At 33.7% G+C, this 27,765-nt stretch overlaps 3 protein-coding genes and 1 pseudogene across 7 annotated transcripts; 1 reads left to right on the forward strand and 3 right to left on the reverse strand.

Annotated features, from left to right (window-relative positions):
* Window positions 1-2,797: 2,797 nt before the first annotated feature.
* On the reverse strand, window positions 2,798-3,853 carry LOC18010883 (mitogen-activated protein kinase kinase kinase 17). Its single transcript, XM_006393628.1, has one exon. It carries the CDS (start codon window positions 3,851-3,853, stop codon window positions 2,798-2,800), a length of 1,056 nt encoding a protein of 351 aa, XP_006393690.1.
* Window positions 3,854-10,415: 6,562 nt separating this feature from the next.
* LOC18010880 lies at window positions 10,416-12,852 on the reverse strand (annotated as a pseudogene).
* A 2,914-nt stretch (window positions 12,853-15,766) lies between these two features.
* On the reverse strand, window positions 15,767-23,565 carry LOC18010881 (pre-mRNA-processing protein 40A). Of its 5 annotated transcripts, none has more exons than XM_024150255.1 (28): window positions 23,424-23,565; window positions 23,198-23,294; window positions 22,623-22,901; window positions 22,345-22,530; window positions 21,773-21,834; window positions 21,444-21,513; window positions 20,738-20,790; window positions 20,596-20,653; window positions 20,251-20,519; window positions 20,094-20,163; window positions 19,748-19,846; window positions 19,565-19,633; window positions 19,391-19,468; window positions 19,147-19,233; window positions 19,018-19,052; window positions 18,823-18,928; window positions 18,374-18,454; window positions 18,194-18,286; window positions 18,074-18,127; window positions 17,872-17,988; window positions 17,689-17,787; window positions 17,543-17,590; window positions 17,378-17,470; window positions 16,968-17,075; window positions 16,829-16,893; window positions 16,594-16,696; window positions 16,196-16,507; window positions 15,767-16,107 (listed from the first exon to the last, which is right to left on the reverse strand). In XM_024150255.1, exons 2-28 carry the CDS (start codon window positions 23,231-23,233, stop codon window positions 15,967-15,969), a joined length of 2,871 nt encoding a protein of 956 aa, XP_024006023.1. In that variant the 5' UTR covers window positions 23,234-23,294; window positions 23,424-23,565; the 3' UTR covers window positions 15,767-15,966. The 5 variants fall into 5 exon arrangements, with proteins under 5 accessions (XP_024006023.1, XP_006393692.1, XP_024006022.1 ...); XM_006393630.2 differs by having other exon boundaries at window positions 21,773-21,837; XM_024150254.1 differs by having other exon boundaries at window positions 22,623-22,904; window positions 23,424-23,555.
* Window positions 23,566-24,095: 530 nt separating this feature from the next.
* LOC18010877 (mitogen-activated protein kinase kinase kinase 17) lies at window positions 24,096-25,169 on the forward strand. Its single transcript, XM_024150826.1, has one exon. It carries the CDS (start codon window positions 24,096-24,098, stop codon window positions 25,167-25,169), a length of 1,074 nt encoding a protein of 357 aa, XP_024006594.1.
* Window positions 25,170-27,765: the final 2,596 nt, after the last annotated feature.

Raw genomic sequence — 27,765 nt, forward strand, 5'->3', positions numbered from 1 at the left:
CTCTCGATAACTATGTTGGAAGCATAGAATAAACCCTTCTGGATTGTGGATGGTTCATAACGTACAATTTTATTTAATGGACGTTATTTTTGGAACTCTTTGTGACTTTAAAACCCTCAATTGAGTATATAGTTTTAGTTTGGTCCTGCATGGAGTCACTATTCTGAAATAGAAGTTCACGACCTGGCCTTTTACCGTCAACCGGAATCCAACACGAGATCGTCTAGCAGCGTGGGACAACACAAGAAACACCTCCTCCCTTCTTGATGCTATTACTCTATTCTCATGTGTTAGTTTTCTAATCTCGTATGATCGGCTGCTATATATGGCTCGGATGAGACAGTTTTATTTTCCATCAGATTGGGATCGAGTCTTTAAGTGCTCGCCACTCATTTATTCGCATCACTCTTCATGTCGTAATGATTCTTATCATTATACAAAATATAACGTGAAAAAAAATATTTCTAATGACAGGCTGTCGATTTGTATTCTATTTCTCAGATGGGATAAACTCTTTCGCAACCAATCCTCCTTTTTCCGGAATGAACACCCTGATTGATCCCTAAAACCGTGCTCTACCTTTGGTTCTGCATACCACTCCCCTCTCAAAACTGCTAACATGTAACTATACAACGTTTTAGGATTTGTATATGTTTTTATTTTTTGAGTCATTTGTAATGGATGGTCTATTCATCGTAACAAAATGCTATTATTTTTATTTCCAATAAAAAATTCAGATTAAAACACGAAACAAAGTTTATTTGTTAGTAACTACAAATAAACAAAATTATTTAAAAGAACGAATTTCAATAATATATATATATATATATATATATAATATCCTGTTTTCGAAAAGTCGGCCGCAGAGGACGCCTAGGCACCGGTTAAACGCTAGGCCGTAGAGCTCCCCGCGATTATACCAAAATCAAAAGAAAAATCAGGAAAAAAAAACTCGTTGTGTAGAATATTTGGCTCGTTATATAAAATTGAATGCCACATTTACTATTGAATTCTCAAGCGCAGGTTAACTTAAGATCAAACTGATGGAAAAACTAGCTAAAAAGCTTTTATCGGCCACATTAGTTTGCAAAAACCTAATTGACGTTGGAGAAAAAATTATAGCAATTTATTATTTTGCTCTTATATATTATTGATATATTTAATGAAAAAAAGCTATAAACATAAAAGAGATATGAACCCCACCAATGATGTCATCATGCGTATAAATTGACAACTGTGCTACAAAGATATTTAGTATATTATGGCTAACTTTGATTATTTTGATATTAAATAAATATTTTATTAGAAACTCTAAAACTAATCATTGATTAATCTCTAATTTATGTCTTATGATTTCTTTTATATATTTTTTTCTTGATGATCCTAGGGCCTAGCTAGTAATCTTTTTTATTCATTTTTTTTTTTACTTTTTTCATTAAAATCTTGATCTTCCTATCATTTTCACTTTTTGCAATTTACTATTTTCATGTTTTTTCACATATTTTTCATTGATTCTATCTATGTTACCCATATCTCTATAAAATTTTTATTTATTTGTTACTTTATTTTTTTGTGTGTTTTGTCATTTTTCCCTTTAGTTTTAATAATTTTTTATTTTTGATTATTTAATGAATGTCCTTTTGTGTCTGGTGATTTTTTAGATCTTATTGTTTTTTTAAAAAAAAATCTTTAGTTTTTATAATTTTTTTGACCTATTATTTTTATTTTTAGTTTTATTACTTATTTTGTTTTCAATTGTTTTGTGAATATATTATTTTTGTTAGTTCAAATATGATGAATATATCACATGGATATATAAATCAACCATTTCATCTGTTTGTTATCATGGTAAAAAATTAAATTATAAAAGTAATATAATTTTTTTTTAATTTCATCTTCTTTTTTTCCGACAAATGAGTTAATTTTATCTGTCTGATACTATAAGAAACGATGATATTTTGATATTAAATATATATATATATATATATATATATAATAGTTTGCAAATACATTAATAAGGAGAATAAATGTTAATTTTTTATTGGTTCTCAAATGCTAAATGTCAATTCATGGAGCTCCTCAATCTTTTATATAATGGTTGTTTGTATGTTGTAATTATTGATAGTAAGACAAAACCAGATTGCCCTTTTCTGTCCATTCTTTTGGTTTAAATTGGATTTGTTAGTAAAAAGCTGGAGCTGTTTGTTACGTGTCTTCAATATTTGTCATGTGTATGTTCGAAGGTGATATACTAAATGTGTGAATTCATATATGTTGTTGCAGTTGCTTACTTCATTAATAAGACGGTGGTGAAGGATGAGATTCAATATGAACATGTCATCCACTTTGTCACCAACTGTAATGTGGATATAGTTGCAGCAATGTAAAGGAAGAATTACCGAGAGATGATTACTTGGGATTAGTTATACGATCTGTTTTAGTTGATGTTGTGGGTTAACCCAGTGTTCCAAAAACTCATGTAAGCCAACTTTTTGGGTTAAATTTGTTATAAGAGCCTCTTAAGCAAATCTGTCATGAGCAGATGATAAACAATGGTGAGTGCCTAATGAAGAAAGCAAAAGAAGTTAAGAAAGAGACTGAAGTGGTGGAATCAAGTTTACAAGAGATAGAAAAAAATTTTCAGATTAAGCAAAGTTTAACACTTTAACAAACATACATTTAGCAAAGAAAAATGTAAACTATATAACAAATTCTACAAAGACGAAACAAGATCAACAGTTGATTGTACGTAACATACAGATTGAGATACCTGAAAGACATATAATTCGATCCAATACTAAACACAAACTAGATAAGAATCCATCGTCTTCAACCTCAAGATTTTAGTCAAAACTTTCTTAAAATATGGAGCCTTTGATGGAACAATCTTCAATTTCAGAGGCTTCTTCTCTGAAACATCCACCGATTTCTTCGAAGCTCGTATGATTCTCAACTTCAGCTTCAATAGAAACGAGTTTCTTCTCTCTTCAACAACGGCGATAACTTTCTCCATCTTCTCCTCTTCTTCTCGACGCAAGAACCGATGAGACAACAACTCAGACGCACTTCCTCTCTCCTCAGGTTTCCTCGAGAAACACTTTTCAATAAACTCCCTCGCATCGCAAGGCACACACTCTGGAATCTCTGGAGCTTCATCATAAAGAAGACGAGACGCGAGATCATCGATATCGAGACCAAGCCATGGAATCTCACCAGTGTACATCTCCAACACTAAGCATCCTAACGACCAAAGATCTAGGGTTTTCTCCACGACGCCGTCAATGAGAGACTCCGGCGGCATGTAAATCGGCGTTCCCACAAACGGTAAATCGAATCCCCAATAATGAGGGATCTGTCCGACTTTCAACGAGTTTCCAAAATCAGAAATTTTTAGTTCATATGAAGAAGAATCTTTACAAGGGAACACAAGGAGGTTGTCGGGTTTGAGATCGCAATGAACGTATCCGTGGCCGTGAATACAGACCAAACCTTCGAGAATCATACGCGTGAAGTCTCTTATCATCGGTTGAGGCAGTTTCCTGTCGGAATAATTGTCCATGAAAGAACGTAAACTACCTTCGGAAGCGTACTCGAGAAGCAATTTGTAAACTTTGTTTCCGTAAGAGCTGAAACCTTCTTCCAAGTAGTCTCCAAAGCATTCGACGATTCTTGGATATCCTCTGAGTTGGCAAAGAATCTGAAGCTCTTTTTGAAGATTTTCAAAGTCCTCGGCGTAAGAGTTTTTAACGACGGCATGAAACGACGAGCCGTCGCGTTTAGTATATTTGACGAGATTAACAAAACCGTAAGCACCTTCTCCCAAGAACTTCACGATTTCTTCGTTTGATCGCATCTTTCAATTTGCAAAGACAGAGCTTTCTTCAAATTTCGAAACTGAGTTACAAAGAAGGAATTGAGTCGCTAAGAGAAATTTGCAGTGATAGAGAAAATGGAAAATAAAAGAAAATACGCTTAGAGAGAAAAAGGTTATTGTAAGACTTATGTGTTGATTGGTTCACCTGCTATCATCCGCAAACGCAGCGTTTGTGGTTGGTAGCGGTTAGTGGCATTTTATCACAATCATAGAAATCGCTGCAAACCGTTCCGTATCGTTTTATATCGTTGAAATCCAAAAGTTGCTTCCCGCCAGCGTTTGCGGTTGCGGGCGGTAGCAGTTGGATAAAAAAATAAAAATAAATAAATTCACGCTAAAAAAAAGATCACGTTAAAAACAATTATAAAACCCTAATCCTACTAATCTTTTCTTATATATATAAACATTAACCTCTCACTTTTTCTATCAAGTTATAGTCTATAATCATGGCTTTCCATATCAGTTGAAGAAAATTAAGATACAAGCATAAGTATCATAATACTTTAGTTTAATTTAATTATATTAATTGTTCTGTTTCCACTTTTAAATTTAAAGTAAGAAATTATAAATATGTATCTTATTAATTACAAAATTAGTTTGTTATAATTTTTTTTTTGTTCTTCAAAAAGTTACATGATCAAACGAGATGACATGTGCGTTACTTCAACGGATCATTGTGGAAAAACAAAGTCAAGATAAATATCCTAGATTTTTGAATGCACTCTAGAAAAAACGTATTTTGAAGAATACTAATGAGCAATTTGGAGTTGATTGGAATTGGGATCGTGTAAAAAATAAATTAGATCAATTGAAGATATTTTACATCATGCATAAGACAAATCCAGAAAATCCACATATTGGAGTAAATTTTGTCCAGTCTATTACATTACTAGACACAACTTTGGATGATGTTCCCAATAATTGAAATAAAACATATTATTATAAAATTTCTTAATTTTTAAAATAATTATCTAGTATTTATTTATAATTTATTAATTATTTTAAACTATTGATTTTGATATTAATCATAATAATATAGTTTTTCTATTTTTTTTATAATTATATATGATGTTTATTTTGGTAATTTTATGTTTAACCGTTAAAACAATCACTGGTTTGCCAGTCAAAATTGTCCCGCAAACAGATCCATCTTAAAAAATTTAACCAGTCGTGTAAACCGCTGAATAATGCTCATAACCGCAATCGTCCGCTTCCGCAAACTCCCGCACTCGCAACCGCAACCACTGCGTTTAAACCAGTCAAACCCTTATATAGAGTTAGTTAGGGTTTAGGTCGGTGATATCAATTATCATAATATTACTACAGTTTCGACATTTAAGTGGATTTCGACCGTTGGGTATATTCTTATACTCATCAAAAAAGAAATTAAGAGGAACTCACAAAAAGGAAATTTCACCCCAACAGAGAGAAAAAAAAACGTTTTAGGGTCGGCAACATTTGTTTAATTTCTTTGATTCTTTTTTTTTTCTGTTTCCTCCATTATTTATTGAATTTTTTTCATAAAAAAATTATCTCTCATTGCGAAAGAAAATTAATTATATTTTTATTTTCTGTTGATGCTACTATTATATGGTTTTCATCTGTTTGTCACAACGTTTTGCTCAAAACGAGATTACATATGAAAACCTCTTGTGTCGATATTCTAAAATGGATATGTGGAACGCAAATATCGTCATTCTAAATGTCGTTAGAGCTCTTCGATTTCAGGCATACTTGCTGATTGATTTTGGAGTTATTAAACTCTAGCTTCCAGCTACTTAGCTACTTAATAAACAGGACACCTACAACTATCCATCACGAGAAAATTTATTTTGAGCTCATCTATAATCGTCCGCCTCTTTGGTTCATCTCTTTTTTGATAAAGCTATGGTTCATCTCCAAGTTTGGATTGTCACTTTATCCGGGATGATGAGATTATACGAGACACGTACAATCCCAACTATATATGTCTCTAACAACACAGCTAGCTGATATAATGACCCAAACCTCGGGACAACAAAAGTTTGGTACATTTCTTCTCAAGTTGGGTATATGTAAACCTGCACATTCCAATTTTGAGAAAGGGGGAGGGTGGCAAAGGTGTTGGGCCCTATGCCTATTTTGTAGTTCGTTGTCGTAATTATGGGCTCGATTAGCAAGTGCTTAAGAATTTTTTTACAGTCATAATTTTCTCCATAACTATTATGCTTTAAACAGACAGAAGAAAATCATTAAATTTTTTTTTGTATTAGTTTTTTAATTTTTTGATAATTTTAATAATCTTATTCATCCGTTATTTTTCAAAATTTTTATCTAAATTACGATTTAATGCTAATTTATTAACTTTTTAACTACTTTAGGTTTTTTTTCACACACACACATATATATATATATACACATGTATTTTTAATATGTGTATATATGTATATATATCACTGATTTCATCTTCTTTACTTATATTTTAATATCATTAATATTCTATAGATTTATTTGTTGTTATATTTTTTTTTCTGTTTTGTCTTTTTTATATTCTTATAATTTATTATCTTTTCATTGTTTATTGAATTTTATTTTTGGTATTGTGGTTTTCTTCTTATTATTTTCTATTCTTTAGGTACTTGAAATTCGATTAGCCAATTATTTCCATTTTTGTCTCATAATTTGTTTTTTTTTTTGCATTGAGATTAAATTAGCTTTATTAGTTCGAAAATGAAGATTAAATGACACAAAAAAATTAAATTATAAGATGAACTTAAATCTGGAATTATTTTTTATTCATATGTTTATGATGTTTTAAATTAAATTAAAATTTGATTTAAGTTATACTTATAATGTTTTAAATTAAATTTAAATTTGATTTAAGCTATGCTCAGGATTTAATTTTTGTATTATGTTAAAGTTAAATAAAATAGTTTATAGGAATTAATAGTTGGGACAGATTTTAATTTGTGTTTACTTATATTTTTAATTTTGAGTTCAACTTTCGATTTCTTTTATATATTTATTTCTTAATGATCCTAGTTAGTAATCTTTTCTATTCATTTTTCTTGACTTTTTTATTGAAATCTCGATTTAGCTATCATTTTCACTTTTTGCAAGTTATTATTTTCATGTTTTGTTCTCACATATTTTTCATTGATTATCTATGTTACACATGCCTCAATAAAATTTATATATATTTGCTACTTTATTTTATCTTTTGTCATTTTTTCTCTTTAGTTTTGATAATTTGTTATCTTTTCGATTATTTAATGAATGTTCTTTTGTGTCTAGTGATTTTTTAGATCTTATTTTTAAAAAAAAAAAACAAAATTCTTAAGTTTTAATAAATTTTCAACCTATTATTTTATTTTTTGTTTTATTACTTATTTTGTTTTCATGTTTTTGTGAATATATTATTTTTGTTAGTTCAAATATGATCAGTATATCACATGGTAAAAAAATGAAATTAAAAGATTTATATATTTTTTATGTATACATATATGATGTTTAAAATAAATTTGAATTTAGTTTATATTATTTTTATATTTATTTTTTACCATGATAAAAATTAGATTAAATGGTTGATATATAAATATATATATATATGTATATAATAGTTTTCAAATGCATTAATAAAGAGATTAAATATTAATTTTTATTGATTCTCAAATGCTAATTGTCAATCTAGCCTTCTCCATCTTTTATATATTAGATTATTTGATATTACAAATTTTTCTTTTCCTTTTTTTCTTGTGGACTCCAAAGAGCAAAATATCTACAGCACTAAATCCATCTGCAGTAGTAAGAAACTTTAAAAAAATTCTCACCAAAACAATATTAGTATTCTAATAGAATTTTATTTTTTACTTAAATTTTGATTAAAAAAAAAAACAAACCAATAATAAAAAGATACATAGCTCAAGAGTCTTATATGAGTCTCTTAAAGTCGCTCAACTAAAAAGATTCATTTCACTCTCTCAAATCTCTTTTTATTATTTTTGTTTAATAGTGAGATATTCTCTGAGAGATTTTTATAGATTTTTATCATAGATGCTCTATAATATTTTGGGTTTGGAATATTTTGATGTAACTTATTAATTTTGGGGGGAATTGTTTTTATAATGCTAATTGAATCTCGATTTATCTTCTTAGTATTTTCTAAACAATATTTGTCTCATTGATGTTTATACTAATGTTAACCCAGTTTTACCCTTCAATTTTTGAATTATTAATTAATTAAATATATTTTATAAAAAATAATTTAAATTTAAATTAAAAATATAATATAAAGAAAATATTGAAAAGGTAGAAAACGTGAAAAAAGTAAAAACGTGAAAAGAAAAAAAAGCTTAAAAACGTGAAAAACTTAATCGTACATGGCCGGTTCTCGGTGTTTAGCCGGCGGGACATTTAAATCCAATTAAAAAATGCATATGTGATAATCTAAGACGGATCCCTTTAAAATAAGGTATTGGATCAGTATTAAGGATGAATTACGGGTTTCAAATCACTTTAATGATAAATTTTTAGTTAATAAAATGAATAAGGTATTGGATCAGGATTAAATCTGATTGATCAATGGGAAAGAAAAAAGAACAACGATGACAGAAAAAAAGAAACAAAAAACGTAAAAAAAAAGATAATAAACGTGGAAAAAATAAAATTAAAAGATTTTCAAAAATATTTAGTTCTGAGTGTAAACCAATTTTCCTAAATTTTCTCAGATTTTGATAGAAGTTGTATTCTACGTTGATGTAGAATGAAGACCATATGTAGAAAAACTGTTCTACAATAACATAGAATTTGGTCTACTAACATGTAGAATATAGGTAACATATAACGTTTTTCACCAATCAGTACGAACTAAAGAAATCGGATTCTACATAGACGTAAAACATTAAACACACATTCTACCATGCATAGAACGAATTTTAAAAATATTTTTTTAATATTTTTTTTTCTTAAATGATATCCAAAAATATTTTGATTTTCTTTTTTAGGTATTTCCGAAATTTTTAAAGAATAGTTTCGATTTTATTTAATATTACAACTACCAAAATTGATTTTAAAAGGCAACTATGTCAAAATATAAAAAACATTAAGAGGATAAATGTTAATTGAAAATGCATTATAATAGCAATTCGCCCTTAATTTTTTAAAAATCTACAGCCAGAATCCTAGAGCATTAATATCTACAGCCACAACAAAAAAAGCTTACGACCTAAATTCTACAGCAAAAATATAAAGCTACAGCCATAATCAATCAGGTCCGACGTTTTAAATTAAATACAATTTCTGTTATATCACTGTCGTATCATCGTTATGAATAGGAAAACTCTTTCACAATTTTGTAGCTTGACAACATTCAATCCAAAAAAGTGATATACAGTAGAAACTCTATAAATTAATACTCGATAAATTAATAAACACTATAAATTAATAATTTTTCATAATCCCGACTTGGACCAGTTCAAAATATAATACAATTCGATAAAATAATAAGATAATAATTTTAACAAAACTTCTATGTAAATATATGGTCCCATTAATATTATAAATTAATAATTACCATAAACAAAATCTGATATAAACATATACATGAGATAATCTACTAAAATACGCGTACAGTGATGTTTTTTATTCATTCCAAATTAAAATTTTCTTGGAACTCATCTTAAATTTTAGAAAGAACTTTTTAAAAATTATACAATCTTTTTAAAAACTAATAAGAAATAAGAAATATTTTTTTCTTTGAAATCTATAAATTAATAACTCTATAAATTAATAAAATATCAAAGTCCCAACATTATTAATTTATAGAGTTTTTACTGTATATAGTTTTTTTTTAAGAAAAAATATCGCAAATTATACTCTTACCATATTCTGAATTACCTACGATCATTTGCTGCTCGAATAAACAGAATCTTTCTAATTATGCTATGAAATCAGGCATGACTTCCTTTGTTTGGCTCTAATGATATACAAAAGTGGTAACTATATCAAATTAATGCACGTTATACATTTTTGAGAAGTTATGCTTGGCAAGAGTGTAAAATAAGAATAATACAAGCTCCATATACTGTAATATACTTTTAAGTTATGTATGAACTGACCGAGAATTAAGGTCCGATTATTACAACAGTTCTAAGTACACACATACACAACACATTAACTTTGATTATTAAAATAAAATAAAATAAACATTCATATTATATATATAGTACAATCGTTATTAGATTTAAGGTTGGATACATGGAAGTTGATTTATACATATCACTTCCCTTAATTATTGTTGTTATCGATGAATTTAGAGAACCATTTGCCAGAATCCTTTTCTCTTCGGTGAGCTGGATTAGTGAAATTGACCCAGTTCATACCAAACCGGAGAGTGTAACCATTTCCGAATTCGTAATTGTCCATCAATGACCATGCAAAATATCCTCCTACGTTGCATCCATCCCTATAATAGATATTTCATATAATGTTAGTGTATTAAAATTCATAATTCTCAAAAGAAGCATATAATATATGAGATAAAGTAGGAATCATATATTATAACTCACTCGATGGAGCATTTGAGACACGAAAGATGGCTGCAATGATTTTGAATTCGCCCTTTATCGGCAAGAGCATTTGCCAGTGTTAAGTTTCCCAAATCAAGATCAGCAACTCCTGAAAAAATAACACAAGATTTTAAAATCAAACTCATAGAATTAAAAGGTTTTTATTTTTATAAAAGTACATGTGGTATGATGTGTAGATACCGTTTTCAGTGATGTAGGTAAGTGGGTTTTTGTAGTTGTTTTTGATGTGATTTAGAATCTGGCGGAAGCCAGGAGGATAGTAGACGAAACTGGGTGCCTGTGGACGGAAAGAGAGCAAGCGAGACTCATATAAATGTTGTAGTCCTCTAAATATAAATTAAATATTTCAAATTTAAGGCGATGCTAACCTGAACACCAATAGGTACTCCATTGCGATAAACTGTAACCAATATATTAGAGATAAATGAGTTTAGAAAATTAATATATCTAAGCTATATAAGAAATATGCACAAAAGTTTTACGTACATCCGATAGTAACTCGTGGATCGGTTAAGACATTAGGTTGAGTCGGAATAGAAGGAGGTGCATCGGTTGCATATTGTGTAACGTAATAGTTCAACCCTAGAAAATCAAGTGATCCTCTAACTAAAGCTGATTCTTGACGTGTAAATTTAGGCAATCTATCTCCAACGATCTCTTGCATTATCTTTGGATAGTCTCCGTACACCAATGGATCCAAGAACCTTCATATATATTTTCAAAGTATATATGTTGGTTACAAAGGTTTTAGAAAAATATTTCGTATATAATTTTGTAGATGTGTGTATATATAAGTGATTTGAGAATCAATTAGTTGAGAGTATATATACCATCCGACGAAGAAATCGAATGCTCGTTTTGCAGCGGCCTTGTCAAGAATGCTAGTTTCGTTTAATGGGGTGAACCATCTTCCAATCAGAGTTGTTCCAATCTTACCACCTTGGAATTTCTGCATGCGTAGATAATTTTAGATTATAGATAATGAATATACCACATAAAAGTTGAACTGTTTTCGATCGAAAAATAATCATGATAGATAGTGTATATGAACCTGATATCTTCTTCGGTACAAAGATACAGCTTCTGCATGAGCTAGAAGTTGGTGATGTGCAACTATATAAGGTTCGGTTCCTGAATCTCCTCCAAATTCACAGTCAGTGCACCGTCCTGGTGGATACGATCCATCTCCATAACCTTTGCTTGCGAGAGAGTAAGGCTGGTTTAAAGTGATCCAAAATTTGACTCTGTCTCCGAATCTTTGGAATAGAAGCTCAGCATAGTTTTTGTAGTCCTCCCTGTTCATGTATCACATATATTAGATTTAGATAGATCAGATGTTATGTAATTAAGGACAAGAAGACACAAGTTTATAATTAAAGTTTAGTTAATGCACTCACACTATACGTGGGCTTAAGAAGCCTCCGTATTCGTCTTCTAAAGTTTGGGGAACATCCCAGTGAAATATAGTCACATATGGTTCTATGCCTGTATTCGCGTAAGTTAAATGTCTATATCACTTTTAAACGATGAAAATTGTAAGATCATCAAGTATCTAAACTTGGGATTTACCATTTGCTTTTAACTCGTTAATGAGATTGTTGTAGTAGGTTATCCCATTCTCGTCGATTCCTCCAGTCAGTCTTCCCTCTAAGATTAGTTTCACAATTAGATCAAGCCTTGAAGAAAAAAACAAGAGATAAGTATATATTTTTTTCTTATATCTTTACTTGGTAAGACCCTTGACCATGCTATCGAGAGTCGGTATGCTTGAGCATTCATTCTTTTTAGTAATTTGACATCCTCCTGTTCATGTTATATATGAAAGTTCCAGAGTTAAATTACATTTCGGAAATGGAACAAATAACATATCTACACACAAAACATTCGTCATTGAAAGCCGCTCACCTTGTAAAGATCATACGAATCACAAGCAAGGTCTCCAGAACTACGATCTGGAACTTTTTCTGTACATAGCAAACTGGAATATGAGCATGACCAGATCTTTCTAATATTTGTATACCTTTTAATACATGGACGTGCAGGTTAATAATACGGGTAACAAATGACCTGGATATCTATGAGTGAAATAGTCTCATCCATTGAGTGCTCTATGTGCAGCACCCTCTATCTGGTAGAACAAATAAATCATATTGAATGTGATTCGGTATAGCTAGAAATCGATGGCCAAAAGCCTTATACCATGACGAAGATCTATGTATATACCTGGTATGCAGAAGTAGCCGCACCAAAAGTGAAATTCTTTGGGAATCCAGTTCGGTTGAATGTAAGAATATTGTCGCAGTTGAAGGGTTCTTTAGCCTTGCATGCTGGATTGCAGACATTTTGGCAACTCGTAACGGCAAAGAGAATGACTAGGAAGGCTAAAGAGTAGTGAGATTTTGGAATGGCCATGGTTTTGAGTTTTGTATTTTGTTGTCTATGGTTTCTAGTTTTTTTTTTTTTTTAGCTTTCGCTGATAGATTGTAGGGTTTTAATTTGATGATGATTAAATGATGAACTTGGAGGGGTTTATATACAAGGGTTTGAGTGCATGGGAAATGTGCATGGAAATTCAAGTAAGCTCGTTACGTACATTTGCATTTAATTGATCCTCCATGCATGTTCTCCACCTCGCTGTCTATTCCTTTTGTTTAATAAATAATAACATTTCTAATCAAAAACCGAGTTATCCCTAATAACAAATTAGACAATATAGCTTGGAGTTTTACGTCATGCATCATATTTCTCTTACGTATACAGAGCTTCACACGATATATACCTGTCCACTTCTGCGTGAGAATATATGTTCCTTAATTATAATTTAATATATGCATGGTTTATTGAAACTCAACACAAATTACCAATAACTTTAAAATTCGATTAATTGGTAAGGATTTTTTAATTTAATTTCCGCGCCCCTTCTCCTTTAGCTTTACATTATATACAAGTTGTAATCTATATTACTCATGAATGCAGCAACCTCTTTTCCATAAGCTGATAAGCAAAATATGACTTGTCTCATTGCTGCGAGTACCAAATACAAAACTTCAAACCCTGTTTTTATTAGTTATGGTAAAATATCATAACGTCTACATGATATGCTGGTATTGAAAATATAAGAATACAAAATATTGCAACTAGTTAATTATTTGAAAAAAAAATAACATTTGTTTATTTCTAAAGGGTAAAACTTCATTAGAAATTAGTAAATCCAAAAATGTCAATATAAAACGATTTGTGAGTAAAAGTACCACTTAATTAAACCGGCAATAGGGAGAGGGAACCTCTTTCGCAACCGTGTCTCCTCTTTGCAGCATGAACACCCCGACCGAACCTTAGAAACCTGCTCTACTTTTGATTCTGCAATACCAGTAAGGATTTGGGGACAACCTGATGAAACATTCGCCTATAACTCCCAAAATTTTTCTTAGGTTATATGCGAATTTTTTGACCCCTAAATTACAAAAGAAAATTTTATTTTTAAATTGTTTATAACCCCCAAATTCTTAGATCCGGCATACCACTCTCCCTCTTGAAATAGCTTAATAGGCAACTAGAGAATGGTTCAGGGTTTGCATAGGTTTTGTTTTTTGAGTCAATTGTAATGGGTGGTTCTCTTGAATTTCGTTGCAGCAAAACGCTATTATTTTTTATTTCCAATAAAGAATATTCGAATTAAGATTTGAAACAAAATTAATTTGTTAGTTACAACAAAATTAAATTTAAACAAAATAATTTAAAAACGAAAGTGAATAATGTATAGAATACATGGCAAATTCTCATATTATATATTATTATTTCTAGTTATTGTTATCGCAGTTCAAAAATTTGTAAAATAGATTAGCGCAATGTTTTAAGAATGCATGTCAGAGTTGATGATATTTAAAAATCTATAAGATTATATATATCACACACAATTGTTATTTGTAATGAAAGTTCATTAATCAATAACTTGAAGCCAATAGAGATACAAAACATTAACCAAAACTGATAGTTTTAAAAATACTCAAGTCCATGGAGTCAAGTGTACTTCCGATCCATGAAAAGTGATATATAATGTTTTTTGCTTACAATTATATTTGTTGGAACTCGTTTTTGACAAAGTGGTGTTGACTATTATTCCGGTGGGTTTACCGGGGATACGTCTGTCAGAATGACCGGCTTTAGGACATGATGAAATTGTTACCGTGAGCACTATATTAATTAAGTGTATTCACTTGTCAAAATGGGAGTTGATTTGAATGAAAGTATGCAGGGTCGTGCCTATGCACAGAAAAAAGAAACACTCGCCTACGAACCCGCTTTTTTAAAAACAATTGAAATGTCTTAAGTTTATTAGTTCATTAATTGTTATATAATAATATATGATAACACGCATAACAACTTAAACAATTAATAACTAATTAAAACTTAATCTAACAATACAATAAAATACTAAGATAATACACATAACAACTTAAACAATTAGAAAAATTATGTTTTTATTCTCCTTTTCTTCATTAAAAATCTTTACAACTCATTATTCTTCTTACCATAATAACCGTATATTTAATTGGTATCTGTTAATAGCTAAGTATTTTTTTAATATATATTTTTTTCATCTAATATCAGATTTAGTTTGATTTGTGATAAAATTTAATTACAAATGAAAACTCAAATAATTGGTTAATTTATCTACTTTAAGGAAGTATAATTCAGAATTTTAGATTAAAATAAATTTTAAATTATAGATATTTATTGTAATTTTGTGAATTAAAAACGATAATGGTAATTATTTATGTATATTGGTTTTATATAATTTGAAACGATTATGGTTATTATTTATTTTACATAAATCATATGGATTTTATTGAATTTATGACAATAATAGTTAATTGGGGTTTTTTTAACATCGCTTACGGGTCTCGAAACTCTGGGTACGGTTCTGAAAGTATGTGACTTGGAAATCTTGTGAAGCTTCCAAATTTGACTAAGTGGCAAAACAAGCAAATATCCCATGTCCTTGTTTTTCTGTTTTTTGCCCTTTCTTTTATTACACATTGTTTTTTTTTTCCTTTTTTATAGAAAATAATTTGGAAATTACTAAATAAGAAATATTGTCATCGAATAGGATTTTCCCAATCAGCATCCCAAAAACTTCGTCTTGATACACTCTAAAAACAACATAATACTGTTCATATGCTAACATGTGAGACTTGATTTTGTTCAGGAAAACCTTCAAAATAACACGCTTCAGTTAAAAAATTTCAATTGTAAGTTTTAACACTTCTTAGCGAGACTCCGGCGGCATGAAAGATCAGCGTTCCCACAAACAGGAAATTAAGTTCCCAGTAACGAGGAATTTCGTTGACTTCTAAGGAGTTTCCAAAATCAAAATCAGAAACCTTCAGCTTGTACAATGTATCTCTCCGCGGAACACAAGAATTTTTGGATTTAGAATCACAATGAGCATTAAGAGGTATATTTCTCTATAGAAGAAGTAGAAAGGTTTCAGATGAAGTAAAAATGATTACCACTTCTCAGCGATTAAAGTTTGATTTCACCATCCTCTCCAACCTCTCCATCCTCTAGCTCTTCATTACCACCACCTCGACGACTACTCTCCCGATGCTCTTTCTTCTGTCTTTTATGCCGACTTTCGCTGTCTGATTCAGGCGAGTTTGCGTGCTGCCAAGAAAACCATCCCTCATATTATTTTAAATCTGATCAAAAACTGAAGCTTCGTTGAGTCAGAATGGAAGTCGAGAGTGAGTACCTTTCTTGATTTTTTGCGATCACTACCATGTTTACGTGACGACTTCTTCGACTCTTCTCTATCATCCCTATCAGAACTAACATCTTCATCAGAGTTGTGATGCCGTCTCCGATGTTTTCTTTCTCTATCTTTTCCCTTTCTTTTCTCGTCTTTGTGACCTTCGCTCACATCTACGGCCTCACCATCTGATTCTTCCCTTTTACTACTCCTCTCTTTCCCTCTCTCTTTTTCGCGTTCTCTTTCCTTTTCCCTTCTCTCCTTGTCCTTGTCTTTCCGTTTCTCTTTCTCCTCCCTTTCTTTTTCTTTTCTACTCTGAAAATTACACAACAATAAAAGTCTTAGAGACCTACTTTTAACAAAAAAGATAAATATTTCATGGCAAGAAGAAACATCAGTACCTTTTCCTCATCACGCTTGCGCTCTTTCTCCATTGCCTTTTCATGTAAACTCGTAATGTACTCCTCAAAAAGCCCTCTGCTAACACTATCATCTCCAATCGATCTGAGGAAATTCAAAATGGGATATTAAAGAAGGTAACATGACCTTTCTTATTATTTATTTAAGGTGTTTGCTAACAAGAACTATTTTGGCAAGCCATGAAACATTCTATTCGAAGCAAGGAAATATATTTACCTGTACTCTTGACTTTCTTCAACTAGCTGCTTGACATCTTCCCAATTCGAAGCTGCACTTATGTCCTAAAGTAGAAGTATGTTTAACGTTCTAGAGAATAGAGGGAGAAAAAAAAAATGTTACTACGAGTAAGATATACCTTGAAAGTGCGCAACAGATTGGTAAATTCTTCAGCCAAACGCTGAAGCTTTCTGGTCTCTTTTTCTTCCTTTTCCTTCATTCTCTCAACCAAGTCATTATATATAAGCTGATAATAATGGAAATAAACAAATTAGAGCCTCTTCAGCTGAACTTCAAAACAACATTCTCACACATCTTTGTTTTACACAAGACAAGTCGTCAATGAGAACTTTAGTCTTGAGTATTAGTTAAAAATTATATATGTAATCTCAGCAATGACGAATCTAAAGCATGCCAGGAACAACGATTTAAACTCACTACACATAGAGAAACAGAGTCTGAACCAGTAGCTGATATATTTCTTACACAATTCAGATAACAGTTTATGTTTAATTTATCTGACTCATTTTTTCACAACTGTGCCCGTACCTTCAAATTTATTTCTGATATTGGTTGAGTACTGAGATCTTCTGAAATAGCAGATTTAAAATCTTCGAACATCCACGAGGATACCATGGAAATCTATTAGATAAAGGGATTAGAGAGAAGTTTGGTGTAAGTAATAAGCATAAATGCAATATATCCATGACTTGCCTTTCTTGACTTCATAGCATCCTTTACGCGACTCTTATCCTCATGATACTGTGAATCAAAAAGGTTTAATAATTGAAACGATCAGTCTCATGCAGAGCTAGACTAGTCTACACATTGAGAAGTATACTATATCTAGTCCAAATTACCTGTTTCTCTAACTCTTCTGTAACATCTTCGAACAAGTCTTTCGGAGTTGAGCCAGACGTATTAGATGCAACAGCTTGGTATTGGGGCAACTCTTTTAACTGTAGATAAAAGAACTGAGCGTAAGAATCCAACATGAAATATTATTTTTCCAACATGAAATATTATTTAAATAGGTCAGACACCTCAATGCAATATTCCGACCAGTACGTCTTGGCTGTAAGAATGCCAGCAGCGACATGTTCTTCCAATAGTGTACGAAATGCATCACGGTTTTTTCTCTCAGCTCGCCTAACATGTTCCTAGCTCCACATGAAAATGGAAGCATGGGCATTAGACTTCAGAAGAACAGATATGAGAGGTAACAATTCTGAACATTGACCTTACTTTTTCTACCCTCTTCATCTCCTCTTCTTCCTTCTCCAGGTCAAGAATGTAATCCTGGGATAACAAACATTAGAAAAATATTCCCCTGTGGCAATCTGAACACCTCAATGAAGTACTTACCTCAAAACCAATCAGACGATCTATCTTTTCAAGACATGAGCATCTTTCATCATCCTCCAGTCTATCTTGAATTTTGCGCCATTGTGTACTAGCCTTCAAACACGTAATATAAAAGCATTAAGGCAAGGTCTATGGAAATAAAAAGGTTTGCAGAAACTAGCTTCAAAAACAATGATGTACTTTGATATAGTCACAGGTTTCAAGAAACTTCCGATATTCTGCCATTTTTTGCCGATGTACCTCCACTGCCTTTTCTCTTTCCTGCGGATAAAAGGATTCATATGTCAATTCAAATAATGATTTTGCCCCTCCTACAGGGCAAGAAAGTATCCATCTTTCTATAGCAGCTTCAAAAGCCATCATGCTGGCATATCAGATCTCTCAACCCCAATCTAAGTGATCACCAAAAGCATTAGTGTACGTCATGCCTCTTGTGATCATTCCAAGGAAGAAGAGAAGAGTGGATGCTAATAAGCCAGCAAGCAACCCTTCCCTAGTCCAACATCTTCATGTTCATATGCATGGCTTGTTTTGCTTACAGAGCGAACAATCTTACCAAACAACCAAGCAATTAAACAGCTAAACCGACACATGAAAACAAAAAACCAAAAAAGAAGCCAGATAATTACCTTCCTCTCAAGTTCCACTATATAATTGTCAAATAGATCTTCACGATCCCTTTGACGTTCAACAGCTTTAAAGCGCTCATCATTTTCAAACAAACTCATTGCTTTGCTGGTGAGGAAATTATTTCCATTAGCACATATGTCACAAATAAAATAAAGACAAGAACCAAAGATCCTCTAATTAACTGAAAGCCACACCTCCATTTCATGGATGATGAAAGTTCTTCACACTCCTGAAGTCAAGAAATATCATTGTAACAGTAATATCAGCACATCAGCCACACTAAACCAAACAATCACGGAACTTCTGACTCCTCTGGTACATACCTCTAGCATCTTGACAAATTCTTCCCGAGCTTTCTTCTGTCTCCTTCGCCTTTCCTCAGCTTCCACTTTTTTCCTTTGACCAAGATACTGGCGCATTATATTTGACAATCAGATGTTAGCATAAAGCTATTCAAAATAGGAATCGAAAATTTAATTACATCACAAATAAAGATTGCAACGATTTCTAGACAGGGATATTAAAATGCATCTCATATTATTCCTAAGAACAAAAAAAACTATATACCTCGTTAAAAGCTTGTTTCCGCTCACCGAGTGTCCTCAAAGCACCATATCTTTTATCGTGAACAATCTCTTTCGTTGTCTACAAGGAGATGATAAGGTCAGCAATGAAGCTAGTAGACGGTCAGGGAGAGAATACATGCCATATCTATCAATGTATCATATGCATCCAATTTACCTGTTCCCATGTCCAGTCGGACTGAACATTTACAGATTCCAAAAGCGACTTGAAAGCAGCTTTGGCCTCCTAGAAAAAAAACAACAAACAGGGCAAAAATAGTTGGATAGCAAACAATTAGACTTGCAAAAGAAAACATATAGCTACTTATTATAGAAGGAGTACATTAGTATAAGAAAATACCTGCTTAGTAGCGTAAACCATGGGTTCCTCAACATTTGCTTTGTCACCAGTAGGTGTCAGATTGGCTTTTCCATTCACTGACATTTCCTTATTCTCAGCCTAACAAAGAAAGCAAAATAATAAGAAAGCAAACGAAGTTGTAATATTTGATCATAAATATTCATGAAACCACCATATCATCACACATCCAGTAAATAATGAACATAATTTTTTACAAAAAGTTGTACAAGTTACTATTGACCTCTTTTTACATTAAGTGAAAGCACGGAAGCAGAATGTATAAGACTAGACTTCTAGATTCTAGGCAAGTCATTGTAAGAAAAGAAAAGGAAAAGCAAAACCATGCCTCATTGTTTTGTCCTGGAGCTCCATCATTTGAATCATCTGCCCCCTGAGACGGTATATTATCCGATTTTCTGGTAAGAAGGGCACAAGAGCTAAATTCAGAGACGTGATAGAGTATATAATCATCAAACCAAAACTTCCCAAGTGAAAAATAGTACATTGCAGTAGCCTCGGCATCGGTAGTTGCAGCAGACATTGGAGTAACAGGGGCTACAGGGGGAGGACGAGTGACAGGTACAGGCAAACCTCCTGGAATAGGGCTTGACGAATGCCCAGGAAATGTGGAAGATGTGCTTGGAACAACCGAGGTCACAGTAGTGCTAACCGCTAGGTCAGATGAGGACGCAGACATGTGGGACACAGGTGTAGATCCAGCTCCGGAAAAGGACGTCTTTGCACTAGCTAATTCAGCTTGTTCCCGAGCTAACTGCATATACCAACTATGCAGGTTTAATGTAGACTCTACATTGGGCAATGTGCATGAGAGAAATAAATTGGCAGACCTTCAAATCTTCAGGAATTGTCCACTTAGACTCCTTTGTAACCTTGTTATAATAGTATCTGCGTTAATTAAAACAATAAATCACTTGCAACTATAGAGCATAAGCATGAAACAAAGACCAAGTGAAATTTAAAGATGCATACTTTCTTCCTTCAGCTGTAGTGAATTCCTTCCATACGGTGGAGGCGTCAGCCCTCTGTAGAAAGATATCATCAATATGCAAGAAACTAAGTTATTACGCATAGATAGGATATATTTTGATCGATCAATCTAATCACCGAAATCCAGAACGTCAATAAAAGGTAATGGGATCAACCGGAAAAAAAAAATACTAAGATATATATGCTCCTACATATGCATAGTAGGAATGAATATATCAACCAGGCCAAAGCAATACCAAATTGAATTCATGAAACTTCAAGAAAGAATCCAAGATAGCATTGTATCAGGTCTATCAACCAACTTGTTTCAAAATACCTAAAACTAATCCAGCTGTTTCACGTTTGCATTAGATCTCATCCTTCTTGCATATGATTTCTAATGAAGTTCGAAACAAAATAAATATACAGATTTGATGCAATATAACTGTTATGTAAAACAAACATTAGCAGAGAGAGAGCAAAACTAACTACTAAAACAGCAAAGCATACCTCAAAAGAAGTACTTTTGACCGTTTAAACCAGTGGAAAAGAATGCGAAAATCACAAATAAAACAAAATTCTCCCGATAAAGCATGCAACCGTTTACGTCGATATTGAATTAGCACACATACTAAAAGTACTAGTAAGGTTCCACGACCAGCAGGATGATTATCTTTTTAGTAGACTGGCTACTTTATAGGTCTATTACCTCAAGTGGTGTCATTAGTTCAAGAGGCTTTTCCCAACTTGATTGCTTAGTCTGCTTGTTATAATAATACCTGGAATAAATTATGTATATATCAGATAAGAGGAGAAGTTTATTACATACCCAAAACCATGAAACATACATCTGCATGAAAAGTAAACAAGAGCATGGAAGTCCTTATGAAAGGCTTAAAAAGTGAGAAGCTTATGAACAATCTCTTACTAGAATGATCAATTCCGGATAGGAATTGCATGAACACAAATCTACAGTACATAGAATGACAGGTACGAAACTAATAGGCCTAAATCTAAAAGAGTAGTTCTGTAACATACTTTCTCCCATCAGCAGATTTATGCTCCTGCCAGTCAGATGCAGATTGCGGAGTCAGGCTTCCCTGCTATCCAACAAGTACAATAGGAAACAAAAAAAAAACAAAAAACAAGTAACTGATGAGTTAGGTAAGTTGAGCTTCAAAGAAAAGCTGTGTAAGATACATAAAGACTAGAGAATGAGTTTAATAAGAGTTCATCAACAATGCCACATCAGCAAAGGGTTTAATTAGTATAAATAATAAAGGGTTCTGATGCTTAGGGGTATCTTGCTAGGGGCCTCTTGAGGTTTGGGAGAGATTTTGGGTTCTCTAAAACAAAGCCTTACGTCACTCTGATTTCAGAATTCTGGGTGAGTGCCTGTTATTCATCCTTGAGATAAACAAAACAGTTTTCGTTTTCAAACCTCATCAGAGTTTGAGCTAAGGCATATGTGAGTGCTCTCAATTTAAATAACTATACAGCTCAGCATAATATGATTTCACAGTTTAGTAAGAGATGGCTTCACAATTTAAAGCAGATGTAGACATTGATACAAGTCACCAAAAGGTATTTAAGATCAGTTAGTCACTTACTGGGTCTGTGGGAAGTGTGACTGGAGTTTGTTGCCCAGTCTGCTGTACAGGGGAAACAAGTGTTGTACTTTGATTTACAGGAGCAGCCCAAGAGTTTGCTGCTGGGGGGACACCAGCTGCATGCATCTGAGAGGTTGGTTGGACCATTGATGGTGGTTGTTGCTGACCATAAGATGGTGGTACAAACTGCAAGAACAAGAATCCAAGAAAGTGAAAAAGAATCATATACGTATACAAGGTCATCCAAAGAACAAATATTAGAAAAGCTGGAGCCTCACTGTATATGAAGAAGAAAACGGAGGTCCAGATGTACCAAAGCCTGTCATTGGAGGCGCATTTGGCTGCGGTTGGATATACGGCGCTGCTACAGGCTGTGATGATGATGTAATATGCCCAGGCTGACCTGGTCTCACTGGAAAGAGCTGCTGTATCGGCTGAGAAAACTGTGGAGGCTGACTTTGAACATTTGTTGGTACATGTCCAAAGGGGTGATGAAAAGGCTGTGAAGCTGCAGGAACAAAATGCTGACCCTGTGGCCCAGGAGCCATCGGCCGAAACTGCTGCAAAAAAGGTTTCATAAGCACATCCAATAGATCACAGACGACTTACAGATACAAAACTAAAGGGAGAGACTGACTAACTATTACTAGAAATCATACACTTTCAGCAAAATAGCATCCAGATTATCATCCCAGATTAAAACCTTTCACTACATCAAATTGCTTAGAATCTGACAACTATTGAATGTATGATTCTGAGAGTGAGGAACGAGAACATATCAATTGATGAATAGCTTCGAGTTTCGTGAAAGTATGAAATGGACTAAAAGAGAACAAGCTTGGCAGTTTCGTACCTGGGGACCAGAGGATTGGGGAGGATTATTCGACATTTCCCCACAAAAGTAGCTTCCTCTCTCCAATTAGGTTCCTCTCTCCAATTTTCAGCTTAATCTGAAGAGCAAAACATCCAAACGTCGAGCTTAATTCTCGCAAAAAGCTTTTCAGAGCAAAAAAAAATGAAACTCTGCGAACAGAAGAGGCAAAACCCTAAGAGGAACAGCACTAAGCGAAACAAAATACCAGAAACGATGATGAATCAGAGAGTATCGCCGACGACAAGTCTCTCTTAACGAAGGTTTCACTAAATTTTTAACCCTAATTGAAACGAGCAAAGTCCTGCAGATTGTCAAATCGTTAAAGAAAAAAAAAAAAAAATCAAATCTCGAAGAACATGCGATATACAGATGGTTAAGCCTTAGTTATTTCAAACCAGCATGGAGTTCGCACTGTATAAATAAAAACGACATGTAGTACTGAACTTAACAGGGCGTCACCGTTTTCACGGTATCCAACATCTTTATCTTTTATTAAAAACAGCAAGGAGTTTGCAATTTTATCTTGCAATGAGACAATAGAAAAATCAAATCAAATAAACGTTAAGACCAATTAAAAAAAATTCCGCGACCCTGAAAATTTCCTTTTTTTCTTTCTCAGCTGTAATTTCCTTTTTCCTTCTCAGCTGTAATTTCCCTTTTTAGTTCTGATCCAACGGTCCAAATATACTTATAAGTTGATAATTGATATCACCGACCAAAATCCTATAACTCTATAAAAGTCTTACCGTATTTTCTTTTGTTTCCCACTTTCTCTCTCGCTGCAATCTTTAGCGACTCAATTCCTTCTTTGTAACTCAGTTTCGAAATTTGAAGAATCCCTAAACGCCAAAGCAAGTCTGTCTTTGCAAATCAAAAGATGCAATCTAACGAAGAAATCCTGAAGTTCTTGGGAGAAGGTGCGTACGGTTTCGTTAATCTCGTCAAATACACTAAACGCGACGGCTCCTCGTTTCACGCCGCCGTGAAAAACTCTTACGCCGAGGACTTCGAAAATCTTCAAAAAGAATTTCAGATACTTTGCGAACTCAGAGGATATCCAAGAATCGTTGAATGCTTTGGAGACAATTTAGAAGAAGGTTTCAGCTCATACGGAAACAAAGTCCACAAATTGCTTCTCGAGTACGCATCCGAAGGTAGTTTAAGTTCTTTCATGGAAAATTACTCCGACAGAAAACTGCCCGAACCAATGATTAAAGACTTTACGCGTATGATTGTCGAAGGTTTGGTCTGTATTCACGGACACGGTTACGTTCATTGCGATCTCAAACCCGACAACCTCCTTGTGTTCCTGTGTAAAGGTTCTTCTTCATATGAACTAAAAATTTCTGATTTTGGAAACTCGTTGGAAGTCGGAGAGATCCCTCATTATTGGGGATTCGATTTCCCGTTTGTGGGAACGCCGATTTACATGCCGCCGGAGTCTCTCGTTGACGGTGTCACGACTAAAACCCTAGATCTTTGGTCGTTAGGATGCTTAGTGTTGGAGATGTACACTGGTGAGATTCCATGGCTTGGTCTCGATATCAATGATCTCGCGCTTCGTCTCCTTGATGATAAAGCTCCAGAGATTCCAGAGTGTGTGCCTTGCGATGCAAGGGAGTTTATTGAAAAGTGTTTCTCGAAGAAACCTGAGGAGAGAGGAAGTGCATATGAGTTGTTGTCTCATCGGTTTTTGTGTGGAGAAGAAGAGGAGAAGGCTGAGAAGATAATCGCCGTTGAAGAGAGGAGAAACTCGTTTCTATTGAAGTTGAAACTCAAGTTGAGAATCAGACCACGAGCTTTCAAGGATGTTTCAGAGAAGAAGCCTCTGAAATTTAAGATTTTCCCATCAAAGGCTCCACAGTTTAAGAAAGTATTGAGTAAAATTTTGAGGTTGAAGACTATTATGCCTGTCAAGACTTTGGATTGTAACCAAGTTTGTGTTCAGTAGAGTTCAAAATTTAGTATCTCTGTTTATCTACTTTGGTATGAATATCAAATTACATGTATCTCAGGTTTCTCAATCTGTATGTTATCTTGTTTCTTGTTTGAAGAATTTTGGATATTTTACCTTTTTATTTGATTTTATCTCTAGTAAACGTTGATTATCAGAAAGATATTGAATTCCAAACCAAGACCAAGCCTCTCTGACAACATGTTGGGTGAAGATGAGAGTCAGATAAAATGCAAATCAAACTCTCATAATACTACAAAAGTAGATACGTTGTAGCCCTTGGAATCTTAAATTCGTTTCTACAATAATACGTTCTTCTTTCATGGTTGCGAGAAGCTCGAAAGCCTTTTGGCATCTAATCAGTAGCATTATTTACATCACTAGTTTTTTTTTTTTTTTTTTGAATTGAATGTAAAATTATATTCAAGATAAAAAAAGACTGTTTTACATCTGAGTGTTACATTTAATTAAAATTTTTGAGAGAATTTATTCAGAGGCGTGATGCTTGTCAGGTTCGAGTTTCGAACCAGAGTTGAAGTGTACCCTCCAATCTGTTGTCTCCTACGTCCCGGATAGATTGAATACGACATCGGATAACCTTATCAATGAAATGCAGCAGTTGATCGGAAGTTAAGGGCCTTTCTCCGTGACGGCGAAGATTCCTTTCTCTCCAGATGCTGTGAATGGAGACTTGGAATGAATACCGTAGGAGAAACAAAGTTTGTCTGTCAGCTTTCATATTTGTGACGAGATGAAGAAGCGTATGCCAAACTGTTGAAAATTGCCCTTTGAGAAGCCCTTTCATTAGCTTCCCCCAGATTTTGGCAGAGTAACTACAATCAAAAAACAAGTGATCTCGCGTTTCAATTGCGGCGTTGCAGAGACAGCAATTTGGGTTAGCCCCCACGTTCCAATACAACATTCTATCCCCTGTAGATAATCGATTATGAGTGGCTAACCAAGCAAAAATCGAATACTTAGGAGTAGAATGCTTAAACCAGATGCCCTTGTGCCATGGAATTCGAGGAGATCCCTTTCTCGTTAGGAGCCAAGTATTTCTAGACATAAATCGTGGCTTGAACTTTCCCTCCTTGCTTTTCCAAACTGCAATATCCTCATTACCAGGTGTAATCTTGGACTGAGTTGTTTCCAGCACCATCTCAATTTGATCGAGAAGACCACTCCTATGTCGTCGCCGTCGTCGCTGGGAGAGAGATGAAATCGACGTCTGAAGAGGGATACCCATGTCTATAAGTCCTCTAGGACCCGTGAGATCAATCAATCTTCCCAGATCCGACCAGTTATCGAACCAGAAACTCGTCTTTGCACCATCACAGATCTCCATCCGATGAAAATCCTTAGCAATAACACGATACTTTAGAATCTTTTTCCACATCCAGGAACCGGTGTTTGATGTATCCGGTATCGACCATAGAGAGCGTTGCTTAAGGAGGTAGGTCTGAATCCACTGAACCCAAAGTGAAGAGTGAGACGAAACAATACACCAGATCAGTTTAAGGCAGCTTACATTGTTAACTTCTTTAAGAGGCCGAATTCCAAGCCCTCCCTCTTCCTGCGGCTTACAGACCTCCTCCCAGGCCAATTTAGCTTTTCTAGAGCTTAAATCAGGACCAGACCAAAGGAAAGAAGAGCAGAGTTTATCTATTTCGCGAATGCATGCTCCAGGCAAGCGAAATGCTACAATCCAAAAGTTAGAAATACTGTGCAGAACTGATTTAACGAGTTGAAGTCTTCCTGCGATCGATAGTGCACGAACAGTCCAAGAACTGATTCGTTTCCGAATCTTCTCCACCAATGGCATGAAATCATGAGACGTCATCCGTTTCGTAAGAAGGGGCAGACCCAAGTATCTCACAGGTAAAGCTCCAATATCAAAAGAGAATTTTTGATGGAGTTCTTGCCCAATCGCCTCAGAAACCCCAGCCATGTAGATTGTCGACTTTTCCATACTGATCTTTAGCCCTGAAATCATTTCAAAATCCTTAAACACTTTGACAAACCCTTCCACCGATCTCACTTTCCCATCTGTCATCACCATTATGTCATCCACGAAGCTTAAATGGGTAAGCCCAAGATTTTTGCAGCGAGGATGATACCCAAACTGTTGAGCACTCGCCGCTCTGTCTAACAACTTAGACAAAACATTCATACAAATCACAAACAAGTATGGGGATAATGAACATCCTTGCCGTAAACCCCGCTTGCTCCGAAAAAACCGAGCGAGTTCTCCATTCACCTAAACCGAAAAGGATGCTGTGGTAACACATAGAGAAATCCAATGTATAAACCTGTCCGGAAAGTGTATCGCCTTAAGCGTATTAATCAGAAAGGGCCATTGGACTGAATCAAACGCCTTCGAAATGTCAATCTTAATGGCACATCTCGAAGAGATAGAGTCTTTATGATAATCTTTTACCAGTTCAGTCGCCAAAAGCAGATTCTCTATAAGCAACCTGTCTTGGATGAAAGTAGATTGGTTTAACGCAATAAGATTAGGGAGAATTCCATTCATTCTGTTCGCCATTATTTTAGAGATGACTTTGTAGAGAACATTGCAGCATGAGATTGGCCG

The sequence above is a fragment of the Eutrema salsugineum genome, unplaced genomic scaffold (assembly GCF_000478725.1).
Source record: "Eutrema salsugineum unplaced genomic scaffold, Eutsalg1_0 scaffold_7, whole genome shotgun sequence".
Taxonomy (NCBI): domain Eukaryota; kingdom Viridiplantae; phylum Streptophyta; class Magnoliopsida; order Brassicales; family Brassicaceae; genus Eutrema; species Eutrema salsugineum.

Excerpts from the sequence above, each read along its gene's own strand:
- LOC18010883 (XM_006393628.1), bottom strand. The coding sequence starts at position 3,853 with ATGCGATCAAACGAAGAAATCGTGAAGTTCTTGGGAGAAGGTGCTTAC.
- LOC18010881 (XM_006393631.2), bottom strand. The coding sequence starts at position 23,233 with ATGTCGAATAATCCTCCCCAATCCTCTGGTCCCCAG. Across the intron at positions 19,234-19,390 it reads GGAAACAAGCTTTTAACGAG|TATCTTGGTCAAAGGAAAAA; the intron begins GTATATAGTTTT and ends ATAATGCGCCAG. Across the intron at positions 18,287-18,373 it reads AAACCTGTGACTATATCAAA|GCTAGTACACAATGGCGCAA; the intron begins GTACATCATTGT and ends ACGTGTTTGAAG.
- LOC18010877 (XM_024150826.1), top strand. The coding sequence starts at position 24,096 with ATGCAATCTAACGAAGAAATCCTGAAGTTCTTGGGAGAAGGTGCGTAC.